The sequence below is a fragment of the Arachis hypogaea genome, chromosome 16 (genome assembly GCF_003086295.3).
Source record: "Arachis hypogaea cultivar Tifrunner chromosome 16, arahy.Tifrunner.gnm2.J5K5, whole genome shotgun sequence".
Taxonomy (NCBI): Eukaryota; Viridiplantae; Streptophyta; class Magnoliopsida; order Fabales; family Fabaceae; genus Arachis; species Arachis hypogaea.
The window spans coordinates 104,571,590-104,591,109 of record NC_092051.1 but is presented as its reverse complement, the minus strand read 5'-3'; the positions used below and the strand labels follow the sequence as shown (position 1 = coordinate 104,591,109).

Below are 19,520 nucleotides of genomic sequence, written 5' to 3'. Positions count from 1 at the left end.
CTCAAGCATGCTTAATGGATGACCACAGTAATTTTTCTTCAACCCTTTAATGAAGAACTTCATCTTATGACTGATGATCTTACCGAAGAAATTCATAAATTTCTTGAATCAATGCCATAAACTTGAATCTGAAATGACATTTTAAAGGCTGAAAATACTTTCCTCAAAGAAAAAATGAAAGAAGCCGAATGTAATGTTAATCTTATTAAAGAAAACAAAAGGCTTAGATCTGAAATTAAAAATCTTGAAGGAAAGCATTCTGTTGTTGCCTATTTGAATTGCATTGAAAAGAATGAAAGGTTGCGTAAAGTGATTAAGGGTCTAAATCAAGACATAGCTAAATTTGCTCAAAGTTATGAAAATTTAGATAAATTATTAGCTAGTCAAAGACCTCTTTTTTGTGAAGGATGGGTTAGGGTATCAAGAAAAATCTGAATCTATTTTTGAAAAATCATGTTTTGAAAATGAGGCCTCAACTTCCAAAAACAAAATCTTTCAAAACTTAAATCAATTTGAAAAATCAGCAAGCAAAAATTTCTGTCATTCATACAATTGGTTTGGTCATTTGCCCATTCAATGTTTCATTTTTGAAAAAAGATTTTTGGTGATAGTGTTTACAAAGTAATTGGCAAGTACAATGTTCTTGGGTAACCAAGAAGGTTTAACATTAAAGGATCCAAAATGATTTAGATACCTAAGATCACTTAAAAATATTGTGCAGTTTTGCCTAGCATCCAAGAAGAAGAATGACATGTGGTACTTTGATAGTGGATGCTCTAGGTACATGACCGGAAAGTCCACATTCTTTATCAAGCTTGACAAATATGAAGGAGGCTTTATGACTTTCGGTGACAATGGAAAGGAAAAATATTGTGGCCATAGGTAAGGTTGGTAAGAGTTTCTCCACCTTCATTAATGTTGTTTTCTTGGTTGATGGATTGAAACATAATCTTCTAAGCATTAACCAATTATATGATTTAGGTTATTTAGTTATTTTCAAAAAATTGGAATGCATAATTGTGTGTGAAAATTTTGGTGAAACTTTGTTTGTAGTTAAAAGATGCAATAATGTGTATAGACTCACCTTGGAGGAACTGAAAGAACAAAATGTAGCTTGTTTTACTTCCATTGAATCTAAAAAATGGTTATGACATAAGAAATTGGGACATGCTAGCATGTTTCAAATTTCTAAACTTTTGAAAAAGAATTTGGTTAGAGGTTGGTGCTCCCTGGATCGTCGGTTAGGAAATCTCTTTCTTCCAAAAAGGGGAGGAAAGATGGAATTTAACGTTGCATGTATAGTTCCAACCGATAAGGCGACTCACAACCAAAGTTTAGAGTAGATGTGTCACAATTTAAACCAATTAATTCCGAGAGTAGGATCCCGAGTCGTCTCCCAAGGATTAGCGACCACAAGTGTACGATTTCGGTTGTGAAAGGAAAGAGTATTTTCAATAAAGAAACAAGAAATTAAAGAACAAACGAACAATCCAAAATTGTAATTAATAAACTAATGAAGGAATTAAAGAACTAGCTATGTAATATGAACAAGTAAGATATGAAAGTGATTGACGTATGTGTGTATGTGACTCAAAGCATAAGTGGAATCTTGGCTTGGGATGAGCTATGTGATTCTTTCCTTCTTGTAACCACAACTATGACAATTATGATGGATTAATCTCACATAGTCAACTCTTAGCATCGAAGAGTAAGTCAAGTGAGCATAAGTGTTCCTAATCCACAAATCCTAACTCATTTGCTAATTGCCTTAACAAAATGTTAGCATTAGTGGAAACAAGAGCAATTAACAATCCATGAATTATCACTAAATGTTAGATATTACAACTCTAGTAGCCCATGAGCTCATTTTCCCTAAGTCAAGAGGTGAAAATTTGGCCCATAATCAAAATTGACATTTCCACAAACACTTGGTGGGCATAAACATTAAACATGGGAAAATTAAGAAAATGCTTGAAACTATGAGCAACAAATGATCAAAATCAACAATACCAACTCAAACAAGCATATAACAATCATCAATCATCAAAATCATCAACAAGAAATCAAAATTGCAAAGAAGTATATATATATATTTTAACTACAAAAAGAGTATCAAAATTGTAGCTATAAAAGGAAGTAATTAAGAAATACTTACAATGGAGGCAAGCAAAAATCCAAGATAAAAAATGGAAATAGCACTTGAAATGTAAACCCTAATGGAAACCCTAATAGAGTTGAGAGAAAACTTAAATAAAAACTAAACCTAAAGCCTCTTACTACTATCTAAAAACTACTTCTAATGATATCTTATGTTTCTCCAAGTGTTGCCTCTCCAATATGAGCTCTAGCCATCATATTTGGGCCTCCAAAAGCCCCAAAACGCAAGCCACGTGACTTTTTAATGAAGTCACGCGCTGGTACCTGTGCGTACGCACAGGTGTGTGCTTACGCACACTTGGCCGAATTCTTAGGCTGTGCGTACGCACACTTCTCAATGCTTTTCTCTTTTGTTTCTTCATGCTTCCTCCCTCTTGCATGCTCTTCTTCCATTCTCACCAAGTCATTCCTACCTTTTACATCTGAAATCACTCACAAACAACATCAAGGTATCGAATGGAATGCAAATTGGATAAACTTGATTAAATTAAGCATAAAAGAGCATGTTTTCATAATCAAGCATAATTTAGGAGGAAAACTCAAAAGCATGCTATTTAAGGGAATAAGTGTAGGTTTATATGATGAAATCCACTCAATTCTAATAAAAAATTATCGTCAAATATGGATTCATCAATTCTTCCATATTTAAACACTAGAAGTTGCGATGTACTGCCAGCAAAGTTGTTGGAATGTTGCTTGGGAGGAAATGGAAGAGGAATTTACTTGCTCATGCTTGCGCATGGAGTCTTTTGGCATTCCATGCATTCACATAGTAGGTTTTTTGGTGTATCTAAACATTACCATTATCCCTGCTAAGCTCATAATGGAAAGGTGATCAACGAGAGCTAAACAACCGACGCTAAACATTGTTACACGTGTGGGAGAGATTCTGGACGCTGCTTACATGAGCATGCATGCAGCAATGCTTGACGATTGCAGAGACCTAATTAGATTGTCATGTTGATACTTTGAAGATTATTTTGAGCTGAAGACTAAGATTGCAAATGAAAGGGCAGCTTTAAGAGAGAAGCATCACTTACGAGCCGAGACTGTCGACGTGGGTGAAAAGCTTGGTATTAGAGATCCTTTACGCGCAAGGCACAAAGGATGCGGTCAACGTGCAGTGATGTCCAGGGAAAAGTGTGGCAATTCTGGGCACAACTCTTGCAAGTGCAGCAGTTTGTTTGTTGATGGCAGCCAGGATGCCTCAGCGGCCACCTCAGATTGGCAGAACATGGATGTGGTCTAGGAGGAGGATGATATGGTTGAAGCAAATGTAAGTCCGTAAATATGTTTTCTATCCATGTTGCACATATTCGTAGGTTATGAACATCTAACAGTTGCTTCATGTATGTATTTAATTTTCCGATATCAGGATAGTGATGAATTCAACCTATCAGAGAGAGTTCAGTGTATCATGTTCGGAGGATGCTGCAGAGTGTGTGGTTATCTCGGGACAACTAGAATTATCATGCATGAGTCATAGAGAGACATATTACCTTGTATGAGATGATTATAGTGCCACTAGCACTGTTTTATATGCCTCTTGTTTAATCTATGCATTTAAGCTTAGACCTATAGACTTCATGATTATGTATGAGACACTGAAGTTGTATTTGGTACCCTATTATTATTTAGTATTTTTATGTCAAATTATGACTATTTGCATTTTAAAAGTAAGGAATCCATGTAGAAGTTTGTTGAATTTGGTTTCCATTCTTGTTAATTATTGACAGCAATAATTTGCCAATTATGGATTAATTATCCATAACGACATTTATGTATTTAATGTATCCAGGTGGAAGTATGTTGAACACATTTTCATTGTGGTAAGTATCTGGCAGCAACGAGTTTCCCATGTATGGCTTAATTGGGGTTAACTACAATTTAGATTTACGGTCTCCATGTGAAAGTATGTTGCATTTGATTTTTTTTTTTTGGTAAATATCTAGTAGTAATGTTAATTGAACAATACTTAAATTAATTGAAGGTTGGCAAGGTAGTTATAGATGAAGTAATTCACGGTTGAAAGCATAGATTTTCAAGTAAAATTTCAATCACCAGCCTTTCGATTAATAAACATCACATAAATAAATGTGGGATTACGCAAAGAGAGTTTACCTAAACATTAGTAAATAGTGATAATGTATAACAACTACAAAATACAAACTATCAAGAGTAGCCCTGAATTCACAATTTTGTGATGTGCATGCCTCGTTTCAGATCGTTCTGATTTCATGATCCGACCAAAAAATGCACGCATGCACATTTTCAAAATTCATCATCCTGAAAATGACCCAACGTAGAATGTCTGGAGGAATCCCATGAGCTAAAAGGGGTGGGAAACTAATAAAATAGAACCCACCACTTCAAGGATATGGGTTTCCTTCTAATCCTGCCAAAATATCAGACACACAATAACTAAACAAGGATACTTATGTACTACCATCAGCTTCCACTCATACAACTATTTAGTTCAACACTAGTCACATAAAAAATATGGTGCTACTACACAGCCGGCTACTAATAATATTGCAGATAACAAAATCAACATTTCTCCAAAGCAGAATTTTAGCCATGGTGCGCTTGCTGTTCCAGTCCACCATAGCTCTCTACAGAAATTCATCCTTCATCTGGTTGAAGTGCTCTGTGGCTAAGCCTAAAGCAGTATCAATGTGTATTTTGTCCCCAAGAAGGTCTATATTATTGTTTTGACAAAGCATCAAGTGAGGAAACAACTCGTATTAGAGCTACTGAAGTACGAGATGCCATAAGAGGTAACAATGTTTAGATCAAGAGATGACACAAACCTTCTTCTGTCCAGGAGGGTTTAGTGTGAAGGCTTGCTCCATCTGTAGCCATAGCAAGATCCATAACTTATCCTTGTATCTGTTACAGGAGTCCAAGTCAAAGTTTAAAGGAGTACAGTATTTAACAGCCTTAATTAGATGCAATCTAGGAAATGAGTTTGACACTATAATTACCAGTTGCCCATATTAAGAACTCCAAGAACAAATTCAGGATTCCACTCCGCAAGGGGAGGTCTACGTCCCAAGAGATTAACCTCAATGAACTTGACCTTCATAAGGTTGTCCAAAGTTCTGGCCTGTAGAGTCGTTTGAACTCGCACAGTTATAGATAATGAATGGCAAAAAAAGTAACTTTCCTCCGATCCGTGCAACTAAGAATGTAATGCTAAATTAATAGGCCTAAAGTATGCACACCACAAAATTCTTATTCAACAATAATAAGATCAATGTTTATAGTGGAAACCAACTGCACACATTGAGGGATTAACATAAGCATTAATTAGTCGTTGTCGTCAACAGACAAAAATGAAATATTAAAGAAATCAGGGACAAATACAAGCAGCAGTTACTCCAATATGAAAACAATAACAAAAATAGAGGTTTTAATAAAAATGAATACTATGCACAAAAAAAAAATTGGGGTGGGAACTGTAGGAAAGAGTGACCAAATACATAGAAAAAAAGAAGGGAAAAAAGGAAGGAAAAAGCTACTAAACACACACAGAGAGAGAGAGAGAGAGAGAGAGAGAGAGAGGGGGTTTAAACCCCTCTTTAGGGCTTGGCCACCATTTTTTGGAAGGTCTCCAGGATAGCAGCACCCATAGAAAAGAAACAATGAATATTGGGCCTTAAACAAATTTAAATCTGGGCACCCATTATGTTACCACAACTTTTAACATGGTGTCCCAAAAATATCCAAGTTGTAAAATGTTCAAAAATATCAGTAGTTAGGTAGATATTTTGCTCTTGCTAATTTAAATTTTATGGGTCTTTTGAAAAGACTTACGGTACGCATCATGAAGGGTAAAAATTTTAAAAATTTGATTTCCACAAATTTAAAAATAAATATTTAGTTAATAGTTTCTTTTGTATTAAATACCCTAACAAGTTGTCAAAGTGAAAAATCGTTTGTTTATACCTAACTCGTACTTAATGACTAAACCAATTGCTAGTCACAGAAAAAAATATCATGCCCGAATAAAAAAGAAAAGTAGATAACACCTACGATCATACAAAATAAAATTAATTTATGAAAAAAACCCATATTTCCATGTTCGGCCATGGATTGTGAATAATGGGCATTATTCTGTCCCATTCGATTAATGGGCCTAAGCCAAAAAAATTCACAAAATAGTCGGCCCTAAGTTTACCCTAATTTTAGAAAAAAACTTAAATAGAATAGTTATCTATATGGCGTCGGGCCCGACCGTAAAAATAAAAAAAATAATTGAAGATGGTGTCACACAAAAATATTTCAACCCGTCGTACTAACCACAGCTTTGGCAACACATTTCCGACCAATAATTGTATCATCGGTGGGGTAGCTATCTAGGAGCCAGATCTTCCAGCCTTGTATATCCACAACCATCAAATAAAAGTGATTTTCCTGATCCACCTTCAGCCTGTCTTTCATTTGAACATATACCTATACAAAGCATACACTCTCAGGATTGATGTAGTTAAATGCAATTATGTTTTTACATGTACCATATCCCAAAACCCTTACATATTTTAGCGCGTTAGGTGTTGGAAGATAGTCTCTGCTGAAGAATGCGTCGATGTCCCCATCAGTTATGTTGGGATTCAATACGAACTCCTGCTTATTTGCATGGTTTTTGGCTTAGAGCAAGAGCGAAGCATAACTAACGAAGCGGATTCAGAAGTCTTGGAAAACATTATTGAAAAGTTTAACGGAAGTGACCATACTGTGTGTTGCTGCAATTGTGACTGTGTCCAAGCTGTCTTCAACGCCATGAGTTGCATAATGTATGCTGATAGTTCTTGGCCCGGCAGCAGGCAGTTGAAGTCTTCCCTGTCGAGCTTCATGTCACCTCTTTTAAATAGCGTCTCCTTAGGGTTCATGGAGTCTCCGAATATGTAAGCTATTGAATGGGCCTCTTCCAAACAATACCGCATGGCCTTTGTTATCTTGAATCTCAAATGAATAAACTAAAAAAACAATATAACCATTGCTTAGATTACAAGTATGAGTTATGGATTATTGCATGTAAACAAGATTGACAACCAGAACTTACCGGCAGGAAAACGACCCCAACCAGCGCAGAGGAGATTTGGGAGGGCGCCTCCCTTGGGGGCCTTCGAATCTTTCCGAATTTTTTCATCTCTTCCGATGATTCTAGTGTTAGTTTAGGAAGTTTTGATGGATTCAGATTTACACCAAAAATGGCTAACGGAAGTTCCAATGCCATCTCCGAGTCTCACATGAAGGAAGAAGCATAAACATGTTTACATTACAAGACAACAACGTTCATTGGTCACAAACCCTAAGCAATAAAAAAGGATGAAGCTTCACTGGTCCCTTGGTGTTGGTAGGGAGGTGTGACTATTAAACTGCAGGGGAGGCCCTCACCTCAAAGGCACCGAGGTATGGTGGTGGGGTCTTCAGTGCAGTTGTAGCTTTTACTTGCATCATAGACCCAAAAATGATGGTCCCTTCATTCCAAGAGCCATGAAGATTTGGGAGGAGGGGGTATCACCACCACTTCTTTTCGGTGGGATCTTAGTGCCTCCAGAGTCGGTACGACTTCCCACCGCATCAGCTGCATGCCTTAAGGGGGTTCGTGTACACTCCATGACCACGCTATCGATGGCTGTGACGGTAACATTTGGCGGAACCATTCTTTCTTCAGATGGGGCCCCATGTTGAGGCTGTATGAATATTTCCATGCATGCCTCAACCAATGCGAGGCCCTGCCTCATTTCATCATCCATACGACCAACTCGTTCTGCATCCTTCTTATGTGCCTGTATTGCAAAACATAGAGATGAAAAAGGTAAAAACATAGACACGATGTTCACATTTTTTTAGATGTTATGAGGGAGTGACCTACGTCTAACACCTTCATCAGGTTCTTACTTAATTCATTCATTTTCCTATTCAGCTCCACCAAAGCAGCGGCAACAGTAGCCTGTTGACAACGGAAAGGGGTAAGGTAGATTACAGAATTATACGTGAAATGCAACTAAATCAGGAAAAAAATTACAGCCATGAAAAAATGTTGTCACATTTACACCACAAACGTCTCTGCCGTTGGGTCACTCAGCATCTTGATCCATCACATTCCCCGCATCGTCCTCCCCTTCTTTTGTAGAGTCGACATCGATAATGTTGGTTGCGTTGTCGTCCATGCTTTCCTAGCTACACCTGCTCCAAAGCTTTTCTGGCTATTGTCTGAGAAGGTGTAAAGAGAGGGAGAAAGGTGGAACTTGTTAAGAGAGGGAGTTTTCATTTGCCTTTTATGATAGTCGAAAATTGCTACTCTTGCTTACATTGCATTAGAGAAATAGGTAGGATATGATGAAGCTTGTTAGATAGGCCGTAGAGAGACCTTGGAAAAGAACAGCCGCTGCAGAGGTCGTTGTCATTGTGTCAAACCCTAGGGTTGATACAAAATTCAATTTGAATATTTATCATGAAATTCACGAACAAGCTATTTCAAAGATGCCGTTTCTAAACCGTGGCCACCTGTTATAAACAACCCCTTAAAAAAAATTACACACACACCAAGATATTAATTTTCGTTCGATGTTGGTAACCACCACATGAAGTGTAACGACAATCATGAATATACAAAGAAAACGAACACAACTGTGGCATATTATCAGGCTTTTGGGATTTTTTCTTTTATACGAAGGTTTTGGGAAAAAGGGTTTTTAAGTTGTCTACATAAACATTTTGTTCCAAAAATTAGGCTTTACACATGATGTGGTTACCCAAATGGGCTTTTTTTTTGTCAAAATAAAACAAATTTATTTCAGCCATAGCCCAAAAAAGCCCAAAGTTTTAAGTTGTGTACCAACATGAGGTTCTAATGGCTTACAATTTCTAACTGTGGACATCTGCATGGAAAAAAATTTTTGTGCTCCGCTCTTCCATCATTGAACAGAACAATTTTTTTTATTACCTGTTAAAATGTGGGGCAAGTCAAAGGGGCACGTTATGAAATCATTAGACTGTCTTGCACGCGATGTCACTCCTTTGATGTGTATGTTTCTATGGGCACAGCACTCCACGTGAGATCACTTATAGGGGGTAGCACGAGGTCTGACTTAGTGTTTCTACAAACACGCTATTGATTGGTTTTCTTTGCCAATAGCTAAGTCATGTAAGATTCGTTATCGATTACGAGTTGGGGAGAAAAAAAGAAAACCCCTTTACTTATTGTTTCACAAAAAAAATCACGAAATCACACCATTTAAAAATGCTCTCACGAATACTTAGGTACATGGGGGATAATTATTCTAGTCCAGTAACCATCCTTTTTTTTTCTCAGTGATAGTTATATTTTCTTGCTACCACCAAGTTTTGAATCTAAACCCCCATGACGCGCTGAACGAATTAAGTTGCAAAATTTATAACATTTTTGAAGTGTACCTTCCCCACCCCACGCTCCACACTCCGCCATTTATAGAACAGCCAATGCCGTTCCATAGTTTCAATGTTTTAGAATTTGAAGTAACTATTATTCTCGCACACATGATCAATGAATCGTACAGGTTTACACAAAAATATATTATCGATGTTAACTACATCACTATCTGGTTACCATTCTATTCATCCCAAAGTAGTAACATCATATATGACAGTCAAAACAAGACAAGTAATACATGTTCACGGGACTCAGACTCGCTGAAGCTTACACAACACGACGACCCACCGTCGACGACAAAATTCACAACAAAAGACACCCCCACCCGTCGGGACACAGTGGGATCATGTTCTTACTTTTGGCATTCCTTCAGGTTAAACAGTATGGAGAGTTGTTCGATTATCCTCGATAGTTGTATGAAAAGATCCAACTTTTCAGCCTCAAACTGTGACACGCGGCCTTCCAAGGATGCAACGGCCTCCTGCAACAAGGGTATGACATCAGCATCTGCATACACCACCGCATTAAAATAAAAACAGCATGCATACGCTCAACATTGTATTTGCTTCAACTTGCCCAACATAATATGAACACCAACTCCATTAACTTATGAATACATACCTTGTGAGGTCGTGCCTTCAACAGGAGATTGTGTGGCTACTGAGTGTTGGGTTTTCACTCCCACCTGCTTCCAGAAATTTTCATACTTTGTAAAGGGACCCCAAGTCGGTTCAAAAACTCGGCGGTAATAGCTGTCATCTCGAACATGGAAGCCAGTTTCTGTCGGTAGAGGAGCATACCCACTGATTGGAACATCTTCGGCCACGGACACAAGCTGAAGTTCACCACCACTTAAAGATCCACCGTTGACCTGGCCACCACTGAACTCAAACCATGCCTTCCACCCCGCTTCATACCACCCCGCTTCATAGGTCGGATATCTGCGGTGAAGATTGTGGGAAAACTCGGTTACCTCAGGCTCTGCTACCTCGCAAGTCGGATATATTCCAGGATGCCTCCCTTTGAATACAACATAACAATCCTGATTACTCCCGGGCACCATAGCGTCAGTAATCTTGAACCTCCCTTTTGTGTTTTGCTTGGATTGTGGTAATGAATAAGGACAACTTTGGGGGAGGGTTTAATAGTTTAATAGGTGAAAACTATCCCCAATGTTGCATAAAAAAATGTACCCACACAAGATGATTGGGCCGCTAAGCTCGTTTTGCTATCCACACCTAAATATGACTAGGCTTCATGAGCAACTTACCTTATAAAGTGGTGTTGCCCCGTATAGTTGAGATTATGAATAATGGATAATATTTTTTTTTAGTAGAATATTGTATTTAAAAGTTGAATATGAGAATATTTAGAGATTTTTTAATTAAATTAAATAAATATAAAATCTAATAAATCACATAAAGAACAATGTAATTACATAAATATATAATTGGTCACATCTAGATCGCTGGATCGAGAGCAGCGACTGAGGTGTTTCTATGCAGTTATTTGGAATATTTGGATGGAAAATAATAGAAAGATATTTCAGAATGAAAGCAAAGGCGTTGGAGAAATTATCAACATGTTAGCTCTAACGAGTGGATATGTGTGGATCCCTTATGTTGTTGATGTCTATGCCGGAGATGACATGGGGATACTTCTTTGTGTTGCACGTTACTATTTGTAGGTTATTTGTTGTGTTTAACTAGTCCTATTTGCTCCACTTTATTGTGTTGAGCTCCTTGTTTTAAAAAAAAAATAATTAGTCACATCTCGGATATTGAGAGGGATTTCAAAAATTGGACACACCTCGGGTACTGAGTAGAAGAGTTAAATGGGGTCTCATTAAGCTCAGTACCCGATATATGGTCATTTTAATCGGAAATTTTCAATTAATATGGAAGATAGACGGTTTTAATGAGCAATTTTAACTCAAGTTACGTAACGTGAAACTACCCATTTAAACACGTAATTTGAAACTGCCAATTTAATATAACAAATTTTATAACGTTTTTCATGTAATCGACAATTTAAAATGTTCAAATTATATAGTTCAAATTATATTAAAATTATTATATATAAATTATATAACGTTTAAATTTTGTTTACCAAAATTTTTAAGTATTTTATGGAATTATTTTTTTTAGTACTAATTTAAATGAGATGATTTCATGAAAAATAATGTGATGGCAGATTTAAATTACGTGACTTGATCGTTACGATTTAAATCACTTTATATAGTCGTTACCTATAGAGAGTATTCGAATGACAAACAAAATAATAAACAACGAAAAAAGGATGCACCTCGGTGTGAAAATCAACAACGAAAAAAGGGGAGAAGTACCTACGAAAGGCACTCCGATGCTTAAATTAATATTGTGTATGTCTTATATCTCTTGAATTTTTTCACTTACCTCTTGACGAGTTCTTCTTCTGGTTTTATAACGGTAAGTTCGAATTTCGAGATTTATTGATTACCAAATTATAGGGCTAACGTTTGAAAATTATAACATTCTGATTTGATCGTCATGGTTTTAATTGTTGATTTATAACATACATGCCGAGTTTTTGATAACCGATTTATAACGGCCACATCAATAAGGTTCATAAATTATGAAAACTAATGTCATTCTTATAGTTTAGTCGCATAATTTCAAAACTATAATTGATAGAAGTAAAATTTGCAATTGACATCCATAAAAATGATGGATAATAAAAGACCAAAGATACATAATGTTATCGAGAACTGCATAAAAAAATATAGAGCTTATGATTGACCTTTTGATGTTCAAAAAATGATCATTATTGTGCCATGCACGTACCATTCGTCATTTGTTCACCCAAAACCAATACAAATTAAATCTTAAATTAGATGTTATTTTTTAGATTTAATTACTCTGTTGGTCCTTATAGTTACGCGAAATTTTTAATTAGGTCTCTATACTTTTTTTTTCTTTTAATTGGGTCCCTGTACCAAATTTTTTTTCAATTAGGTCCCTCTTGGCAATAATTGGCTTACTTTTATAGGGACCCAACTAAAAAAAATTGGTACAAGAACCCAAATAAAAGAAAAAAAAAAGTGTAGGGACCCAAATAAAAAAAAATTTGGTGTAAGAACTCAATTAGAAAAAAAAAGTACAAAAACTTAATTAAATATTTTACAAAACTATAAAGACCAACAGAATAATTAAACCTATTTTTTACATCCTTGTGTTAGTGCTTTAATGTTTGCACAAGATATCTTCAAAGATTAACTATATTTTAGAAGATTACATCTCTTGTTTACATCAATATTCGTACTATATGTACATAAAACTAAATAATTTTATTTCGTTTTACTAAAATCAAAGTCCCTTCAAATTTGAACCCTACTAAAGAAAATTATCTTTCAATTTGATAATTATCTTTCAATTAATGGGTTTCATGCAACGCCACACATGTTACTAGCTGTCTTGAGCAATTTGCCTGATAAATTGTTCCTGCCGCATCTAATTTAGGTTACAAACCAGTCCTAATAAATTGTGCCACGATTATAATTGGTATACCACACAAACTCGCATTTAGACTCATAATTCATAGATTTAACATTGGTCTACCTACAATGTATTTTCATATTCATAAGTATTATATATCACACATTATTCATACCATCAATGAATTATTAATATTATTGTTTAACTATATTACCTGTATACTAAAATCAACCATAAAAATCAGTGATGAGTATAAATTATATATTAGAATATAATATTAAAAATAATAAAATAATACGTAGTGAACGATATTATTTTACTATTTTTAATAGTAAAAATAGTAAAATAAAACCATAAACCATAACTCTATTGGTAACCTTAACCATGAGTGCAATTCTAACCCTAATAGAATATGTACCTGTCACTTTTTTTTTATGAATCTCTCAGGACAACTTACGGAAATGATGTGCATACTCAGTCAAAGTCAAAAACATTTTTTTTTGTTATGGTAGGATTTATCTGTCATATCATACTTACCTACTAAAGAATGATTATAGCAAAATTTACTACATACTCAGTCAATCTCAAACTATTAAAAAAATTTGCACTCTTTAAAATTGCCAACCCAAATTTGTAAACACTAATATCATCCACCACTTACTTGAAAAATAATTTTATAATTAGATCAAAAATTTATGTAGCTATCAATAAATGTGATTATCAATAGATCGATATTTTCTTTTAATTAATCTTTCTGTAATCTAATTTATTTTAATATAAAAAATAATTATGTGCAAACAAAACTTTAAAAATTTCATTACGTGCGTAACTAACTTAAATTAATAACATTAAATTTACAAATATATATACAAATATATATATATATATATATATATATATATATATATATATATATATATATATATATATATATATATACAAATTAATATAAACGCATAAATGACAAATTATTATTTTAATGTTTACAAAAAGACTAATAATTAAATCAAATAGTGTTTACAGTATGGGAGTTACTTAATAATTCGGTTCTCAATTTAAAGGAAATAAAACTACAATTAACATTTAAATTAGAGTGATTAGGTGAAGTTTAGATTTTCAAATTCTGCATAAAATAAGAAAGCTCAATTAAAAAAAGATTTAATTACTGTAACAGCCCAAACCACCTGCAAGTATGATATTGTCCGCTTTGACACACAAGGCTTCATGGTTTTGCCTTTAACGATAGGGATGATAGCTAAAGTCCCCCCCTCCCCACTCACTCGTCAAAACACTTCATGCTAGGGAGAGGTATCCACACCCTTATAAGGCATGCTTCGTTCCCCTCCCCAACCGACGTGGGACCTTATAATCCACCCCCTAAGGGAGTCCAGCGCCCTCGCTGGTACATCGATCCAGGCTTCGACTCTGATACCATCTGTAACAGCCCAGACCACCCGCTAGCACGATATTGTCCACTTTGGCACACAAGGCCTCACGATTTTGTCTTTGACAATAGAGATGATAGCCGAAGCACCCCTACACTCACTCGTTAAAACGCGTCATGTTAGAGAGAGGTATCCACACCCTTATAAGGCATGCTTCGTTTCCCTCCCCAACCGATGTGGGACCTTACAATCCACCCCCTAAGGGAGTCCAACGCCCTCGCTGGTACATCGATCCGGGCTCCGGCTTTGATACCATCTATAACAGCCCAGACCACCCGCTAGCACGATATTGTCCGCTTTGGCACACAACACAACTAGAAAATGGATTAATACAGACAGATTTACAGATAGATTTAGTCTTTATTACAGACGGATTTTTGGTTACCGACGAAATTACCGACAGATTTTGTCCCTCTGTAAATTCTCCATCCATTTCCCGAAGGCGACGAACTTTCTGACAGATTTTTCGTCTGTAATTACAGACGGATTTTCAGACAGAATTTCCGTCTCTAATTACAGACAGATTTTTTGACAGATTTTCCGTCTGTAATTTAAACTTTGGAAAATCATCTCACATTCTGATTACAGACAGAAAATCCATCTGTAAATCTGTCAGTAAGGTAAAATAGTATTTTTTTATTTTTCTAATTACAAAATAAACTTGTTTTCATACAAAATAAATATAAATTCAATACAAATTTTATCTAATTTTATTCGAATATTTATAATATTTCAAAAAATAAACAAATTCATCGTATTATCAAACTAAAAGAAAAGTACTATAAATAAACAAGTCAATATAATTCAAAACATAAACAAAGTATAATCCCCAAGCAACACTGGTTTACAAGGAAATACATGAGCACAGACTGAACATTAGTTGTTCAATTCTTCTAAGATCCATTCAACGGTTTCTTTTTCTCCTGGTGGCTTGTTCTGCTAAGACCTCTAGGTTTCTTCTGCGTGCCATAATAATTTTTGGAGGAGTGGAGGAGTGATAATCACTGCAGAAAGCATAGAAAAACAATTGAATAAAGAAAATGAAGCAAGGATCAAACGATTATATTCTACTTCATTCATTTAAACATGTTAAGAATTAATGAAAGCATACCGTGGCACTGGATTTGAAAGGTATAGTATCATAAAGATGCGACATTAATTGATCATGGGGCCTATGAAACAGTAAGTGTGCTATAGATCGATCAATGGGGTTTATGTCAGTTTCCATATCCATGAATCTCATACACCTGAATGAAGTTGCAGGTTATACTTATCAAGAAGATTAAATAGCATTATATTTCTGCAATAAATTAAAAAAGTTTGTTTAACAGTACTTTCTATGCACTGACATTAAGTACTTATAACTCTGAGCAATAAAACTGAAGTGAAGACAGCAACCAATACCTGCTACCATTATGTGGCACCATTGATTTGCATGCTTGATCATCTCCGGTGCAACCATTTGCAATTGAGTCATTATGTCTTTGCTCGGCACTCTTAGCCAAAAGGTATAGACTATCCCTTAGGCACAATTTGGTTCTTATATCCAACTACAGCCAAGCAAAATTTTGTTACCAAAGTAAATTATAATCAATGAAACTGATGAACTTGCAGCAATAATTATAAATAGATAACAATTTTAGCATTAAAGCTTTACATCTTGGAACCTTACCAAAGAATGAAAAAGGAAAAGAAAGATTATCACGCACATGCCTTAAAACACTGATGGTAGTGCCAAACTTCAAATAGTCACTAGACCTTGAAGATAATGCCACCCATGAAAAGGACAGACCTACTAGGGAAGAGAGACTATGTCTTCCTGATTTGCATATAGAACAAAGCCCACAATATGCCACAAATTTATTACTTTGACATTTCTTGTATTCTCAATCCACTGAAGAATTTTCTTGTAAGGAGATAATATTCGACTGCGATCCCTCTCATCCAAAACCTGTGATAATTCAAAGTTCAATAAAGATTCATTCAATCAATAAGAGCAAAGGCAAACAGCAAAGCACACAAATGGAGATAGAAATGTACAATAAAACTCAACAGAATCCACACACCAGTAAGTAGCAGCAGCACAAGAAAAGCTAATAACTAATCTTACAGTAGTTTTCAAAATAACCATAAAAATTTTAATAAACGAAGTCTTAAATCCAATAATAAGATACACAACACACAAGACTAGCAACCAGAAAGAAGTAAACTAAATTCACAATATTCACAAAATGCAGCTACTTACAGTGAGCTTAGTAAGCCCTTGAATTCCTTCCAAGGTTTCTAATTTGTTCTCCAAAACGGATAACCATTTCAAATTAACGCATGACCTCAACCCCTGCGGTACCATACATAAGAAGCCAATCAGAATGCCCATAAGATTTATTCTTTCAGAAAAGAAAGAAAAAGAGAGAGTACCTCTAGTGAAGTTAGGTTGTTGAGTTTGAGGTCGAGCTTCTCCAGATTGTTGAAGCTGGACAAACAAGAGACATGGGCATTTACCAAAACTGAAAAAGTTAATATCTTTGGTGGTTACAAGTTGAAATAAAAAAGAGCAGGATGGAAGCCTAAGATCTGAAAGTGCCTTGTGATAATTCAGAGTTCAATAAAGATTCACCAAAGAATTTGAAAATAAAGATTCATTCAATCAATAAGAGCAAAGGCAACTGATTCAGAACTGAATCAACATCCAAAGCAAGAACTACACAAGAGACTTAAACGAAAATCCGGACAACTTACACAGATTGTAAGTTAGACAAAGAATTAATTATTTTATTTATTTTTGGGTTAGACAAAGAAACTAAAGACTAAAATTCCTAATATTATGATCTGGTAACAGCATCTCTCTAATCGGAATCCAATAACTATTTAGCTATATATACAGTAGATTAAAGATATGCAAATCCAATTTATATCAACTTGATTAAGCTGTAGGTGAGTCTTTTTCTCTGCAGCTTTAAACACCTTTTCATGCGCAGTTATAGTCTTTTCCTATTTGCTCTCTTACTTTTTCTTAAGTTCATACCACCTCCGAGCATTGGCATGAGCTGAGAGAGCTAAATCAACTTCAACCTTGAAAGTGAACATAATATGGTTAATAATGTCACATATTGAAAGGGGGGGGGGAGGTGGGGTGGAGGAAATCACACATATTCTTTGAGAAAGAAAATTCAACAAAACCAGATAGATGGTGAAACTGACAACCAAAACTAATGGACCTTAGTGAAAATCTGAGAGTAAAAAATGACTTATTGGCTTAGACATGGTTTATGATTGAACGCGATAATCGTCTAATAATCGAATTCGTATAACAGATCTCTCATAGTGGGATAAGACTTTGTTGTTGTTGAATAACAGATCTCACCTAGTACATAACAAGATTGTTCTTGTTATTAGAAATGAATTTCTACTTCAACAAGAAGTGATAAATAAATAAGAACCTTATCTACAGGGAGTGTCTTCTTATCATCATCCATTTCATCAGGATTGTTTGCCAACAGTAAAGTCATACAGTTCCTCTCAAGATGGAGCTTGTCAATGAGACTAGCAACAGGGTTTCCAGCTTTCTTTTCATCTTTCACCATACGTGAAAGGTCATCCCAGTTCATACCCTTTGCAAGAGCTACACGAACAGCTAATATAGCAACATCCACATCTTCTAAGTTGTATTCTATCAATTCTGCCATTTTAACACAGTGATCAGCTTCTTTCCTCAATGTTAGGACATAAATGTGTATTTAGTCTTATAAGAGGTTCTTCTTTTGGGTTAGAATCCAGTAACATGAGTGTGACTCTGGAATGGGTACCAACCTGATCCTGGCGTATTTTATTTAGCTTCAGAGTAGCTAAGTTTTCTTAGGCTTATTTTATATATATATGAGTGTGTGAAAAGTGAAAAAAAAAAGTTGTCCTGCCCTGTGCTATATTTCTTACAAAGATATTTGCTTTTAATAATGTTGATTTCTCTGATGAAATTACGAGGAGAATAACATTATTGGAAGGAGATAGTACGACCAAAAAAGAGAGCTAGATGGACAATTTCACTCCCATGCGAGTTAAACCCCAAAATGGTCTCTGAGATTCACAAAATGCACCGATTTAGTCCCTGACTTCCCAATTGCACTAATTAAGTCCTCCAGATTGAAAAAAATGCATCAACATGGTCCCCCTCATATTTTTTGGTCATATTCCTTGCCGGCGGGAGTGACGTGGCGAATGAGTGCCACGCTGAAGTGTCTAACGGTTGGTTGATGTGGAAATTGAAAGTTTAAACCCCAATTTAGTCCCTGATTCCTTTTTAAACTCTAACTCAAAAATAACGCAGCACTTCTTCGTCTTCATCATCATCTTTTTCTTCTTCCCTTTTTTCCACACTCTTCAAACGCATCTTCCATCCCCTTCTCCACCTCCACCTCTTGTTCCTCTTTGTTCTCACCTAAACTAAACCGCACTCACTCTTCTCTTTTTTCTTATTTTTTTAATGATGTCTGAATCCCTTCTCTGCGTCTTAACCGAGGACCTCCTCGTCCGAGTCCTTCACCACCTCTACTCCGATGCCAACCGAAAATCATGGCGACTCATTTGCAAGCACTTGAACCGGGTCGAATCCCTCACCCGAACAACCATTCGGATCCTCCGGATCGAGTTCCTGCTCGCCCTGCTCCATAAATTCCGTAACATTCAGGAACTTGACCTCTCCCTTTGCCCGCGGATCGACGACGGAGCCGTCAAGATTATGCTGAGTCAGGGATCACCCGGTTAGACTCGGGGGCTTAAGAGGCTGGTGCGGAGTCGAGCCACTAGTTTGGGCCACTTGGGTCTGGAACAGCTGGTTCATGCGTGTCCCTTGTTGGAGGCCGTTGACGTGTCGCATTGTTGGGGTTTCGGTGACAGAGAGGCTGCGGCCATTTCGTGCGGCACGAGCTTGAGGGAGGTGAACATGGACAAGTTCTTGGGTGTCACTGATATTGAGTTGCCAGGATCGCTGTTGGTTACAGCAGATTAGAGCACCTCAGCTTGAAGTGG

General features: G+C 36.0%; 3 protein-coding genes across 5 annotated transcripts; all 3 read right to left on the bottom strand.

Moving 5' to 3' along the window:
- Positions 1 to 4,223: 4,223 nt before the first annotated feature.
- Positions 4,224 to 8,593, bottom strand: LOC112754588 (uncharacterized). 2 transcript variants are annotated; one of them, XR_011874396.1, is made up of 10 exons: positions 8,478 to 8,593; positions 8,214 to 8,379; positions 8,039 to 8,116; positions 7,223 to 7,952; positions 6,894 to 7,136; positions 6,694 to 6,783; positions 6,460 to 6,612; positions 5,142 to 5,263; positions 4,968 to 5,046; positions 4,224 to 4,855 (listed from the first exon to the last, which is right to left on the bottom strand). XR_011874396.1 is itself a non-coding variant. In XM_072220911.1 (9 exons), coding segments are annotated over exons 4-9 (783 nt in total). In that variant the 5' UTR covers positions 7,397 to 7,952; positions 8,039 to 8,116; positions 8,214 to 8,379; positions 8,478 to 8,593; the 3' UTR covers positions 4,224 to 5,045. The 2 variants fall into 2 exon arrangements, 1 of the variants encoding a protein (XP_072077012.1); XM_072220911.1 differs by having other exon boundaries at positions 4,224 to 5,046.
- Positions 8,594 to 9,721: 1,128 nt separating this feature from the next.
- Positions 9,722 to 10,823, bottom strand: LOC112754587 (uncharacterized). 2 transcript variants are annotated; one of them, XR_011874395.1, is made up of 2 exons: positions 10,199 to 10,823; positions 9,722 to 10,058 (listed from the first exon to the last, which is right to left on the bottom strand). XR_011874395.1 is itself a non-coding variant. In XM_025802272.3 (2 exons), the coding sequence occupies exons 1-2, from the start codon at positions 10,638 to 10,640 to the stop codon at positions 9,930 to 9,932; spliced, it is 597 nt and encodes a 198-aa protein (XP_025658057.1). In that variant the 5' UTR covers positions 10,641 to 10,821; the 3' UTR covers positions 9,722 to 9,929. The 2 variants fall into 2 exon arrangements, 1 of the variants encoding a protein (XP_025658057.1); XM_025802272.3 differs by having other exon boundaries at positions 9,722 to 10,084; positions 10,199 to 10,821.
- Positions 10,824 to 17,498: 6,675 nt separating this feature from the next.
- Positions 17,499 to 18,181, bottom strand: LOC140180168 (uncharacterized). Its single transcript, XM_072220594.1, has 2 exons — positions 17,936 to 18,181; positions 17,499 to 17,567 (listed from the first exon to the last, which is right to left on the bottom strand). The coding sequence occupies exons 1-2, from the start codon at positions 18,179 to 18,181 to the stop codon at positions 17,499 to 17,501; spliced, it is 315 nt and encodes a 104-aa protein (XP_072076695.1).
- Between the last annotated feature and the right edge of the window lie 1,339 nt (positions 18,182 to 19,520).

Excerpts from the sequence above, each read along its gene's own strand:
- LOC112754588 (XM_072220911.1), bottom strand. The coding sequence starts at position 7,396 with ATGGCATTGGAACTTCCGTTAGCCATTTTTGGTGTAAATCTGAATCCA. Across the intron at positions 7,137-7,222 it reads TTGGGGTCGTTTTCCTGCCG|TTTATTCATTTGAGATTCAA; the intron begins GTAAGTTCTGGT and ends TTGTTTTTTTAG. Across the intron at positions 6,784-6,893 it reads CACAATTGCAGCAACACACA|GAGTTCGTATTGAATCCCAA; the intron begins GTATGGTCACTT and ends GCAAATAAGCAG.
- LOC112754587 (XM_025802272.3), bottom strand. The coding sequence starts at position 10,640 with ATGGTGCCCGGGAGTAATCAGGATTGTTATGTTGTATTCAAAGGGAGG. Across the intron at positions 10,085-10,198 it reads TGAAGGCACGACCTCACAAG|ATGCTGATGTCATACCCTTG; the intron begins GTATGTATTCAT and ends TGGTGTATGCAG.
- LOC140180168 (XM_072220594.1), bottom strand. The coding sequence starts at position 18,181 with ATGGCAGAATTGATAGAATACAACTTAGAAGATGTGGATGTTGCTATA. Across the intron at positions 17,568-17,935 it reads AGACACTCCCTGTAGATAAG|GTTGAAGTTGATTTAGCTCT; the intron begins GTTCTTATTTAT and ends TTCACTTTCAAG.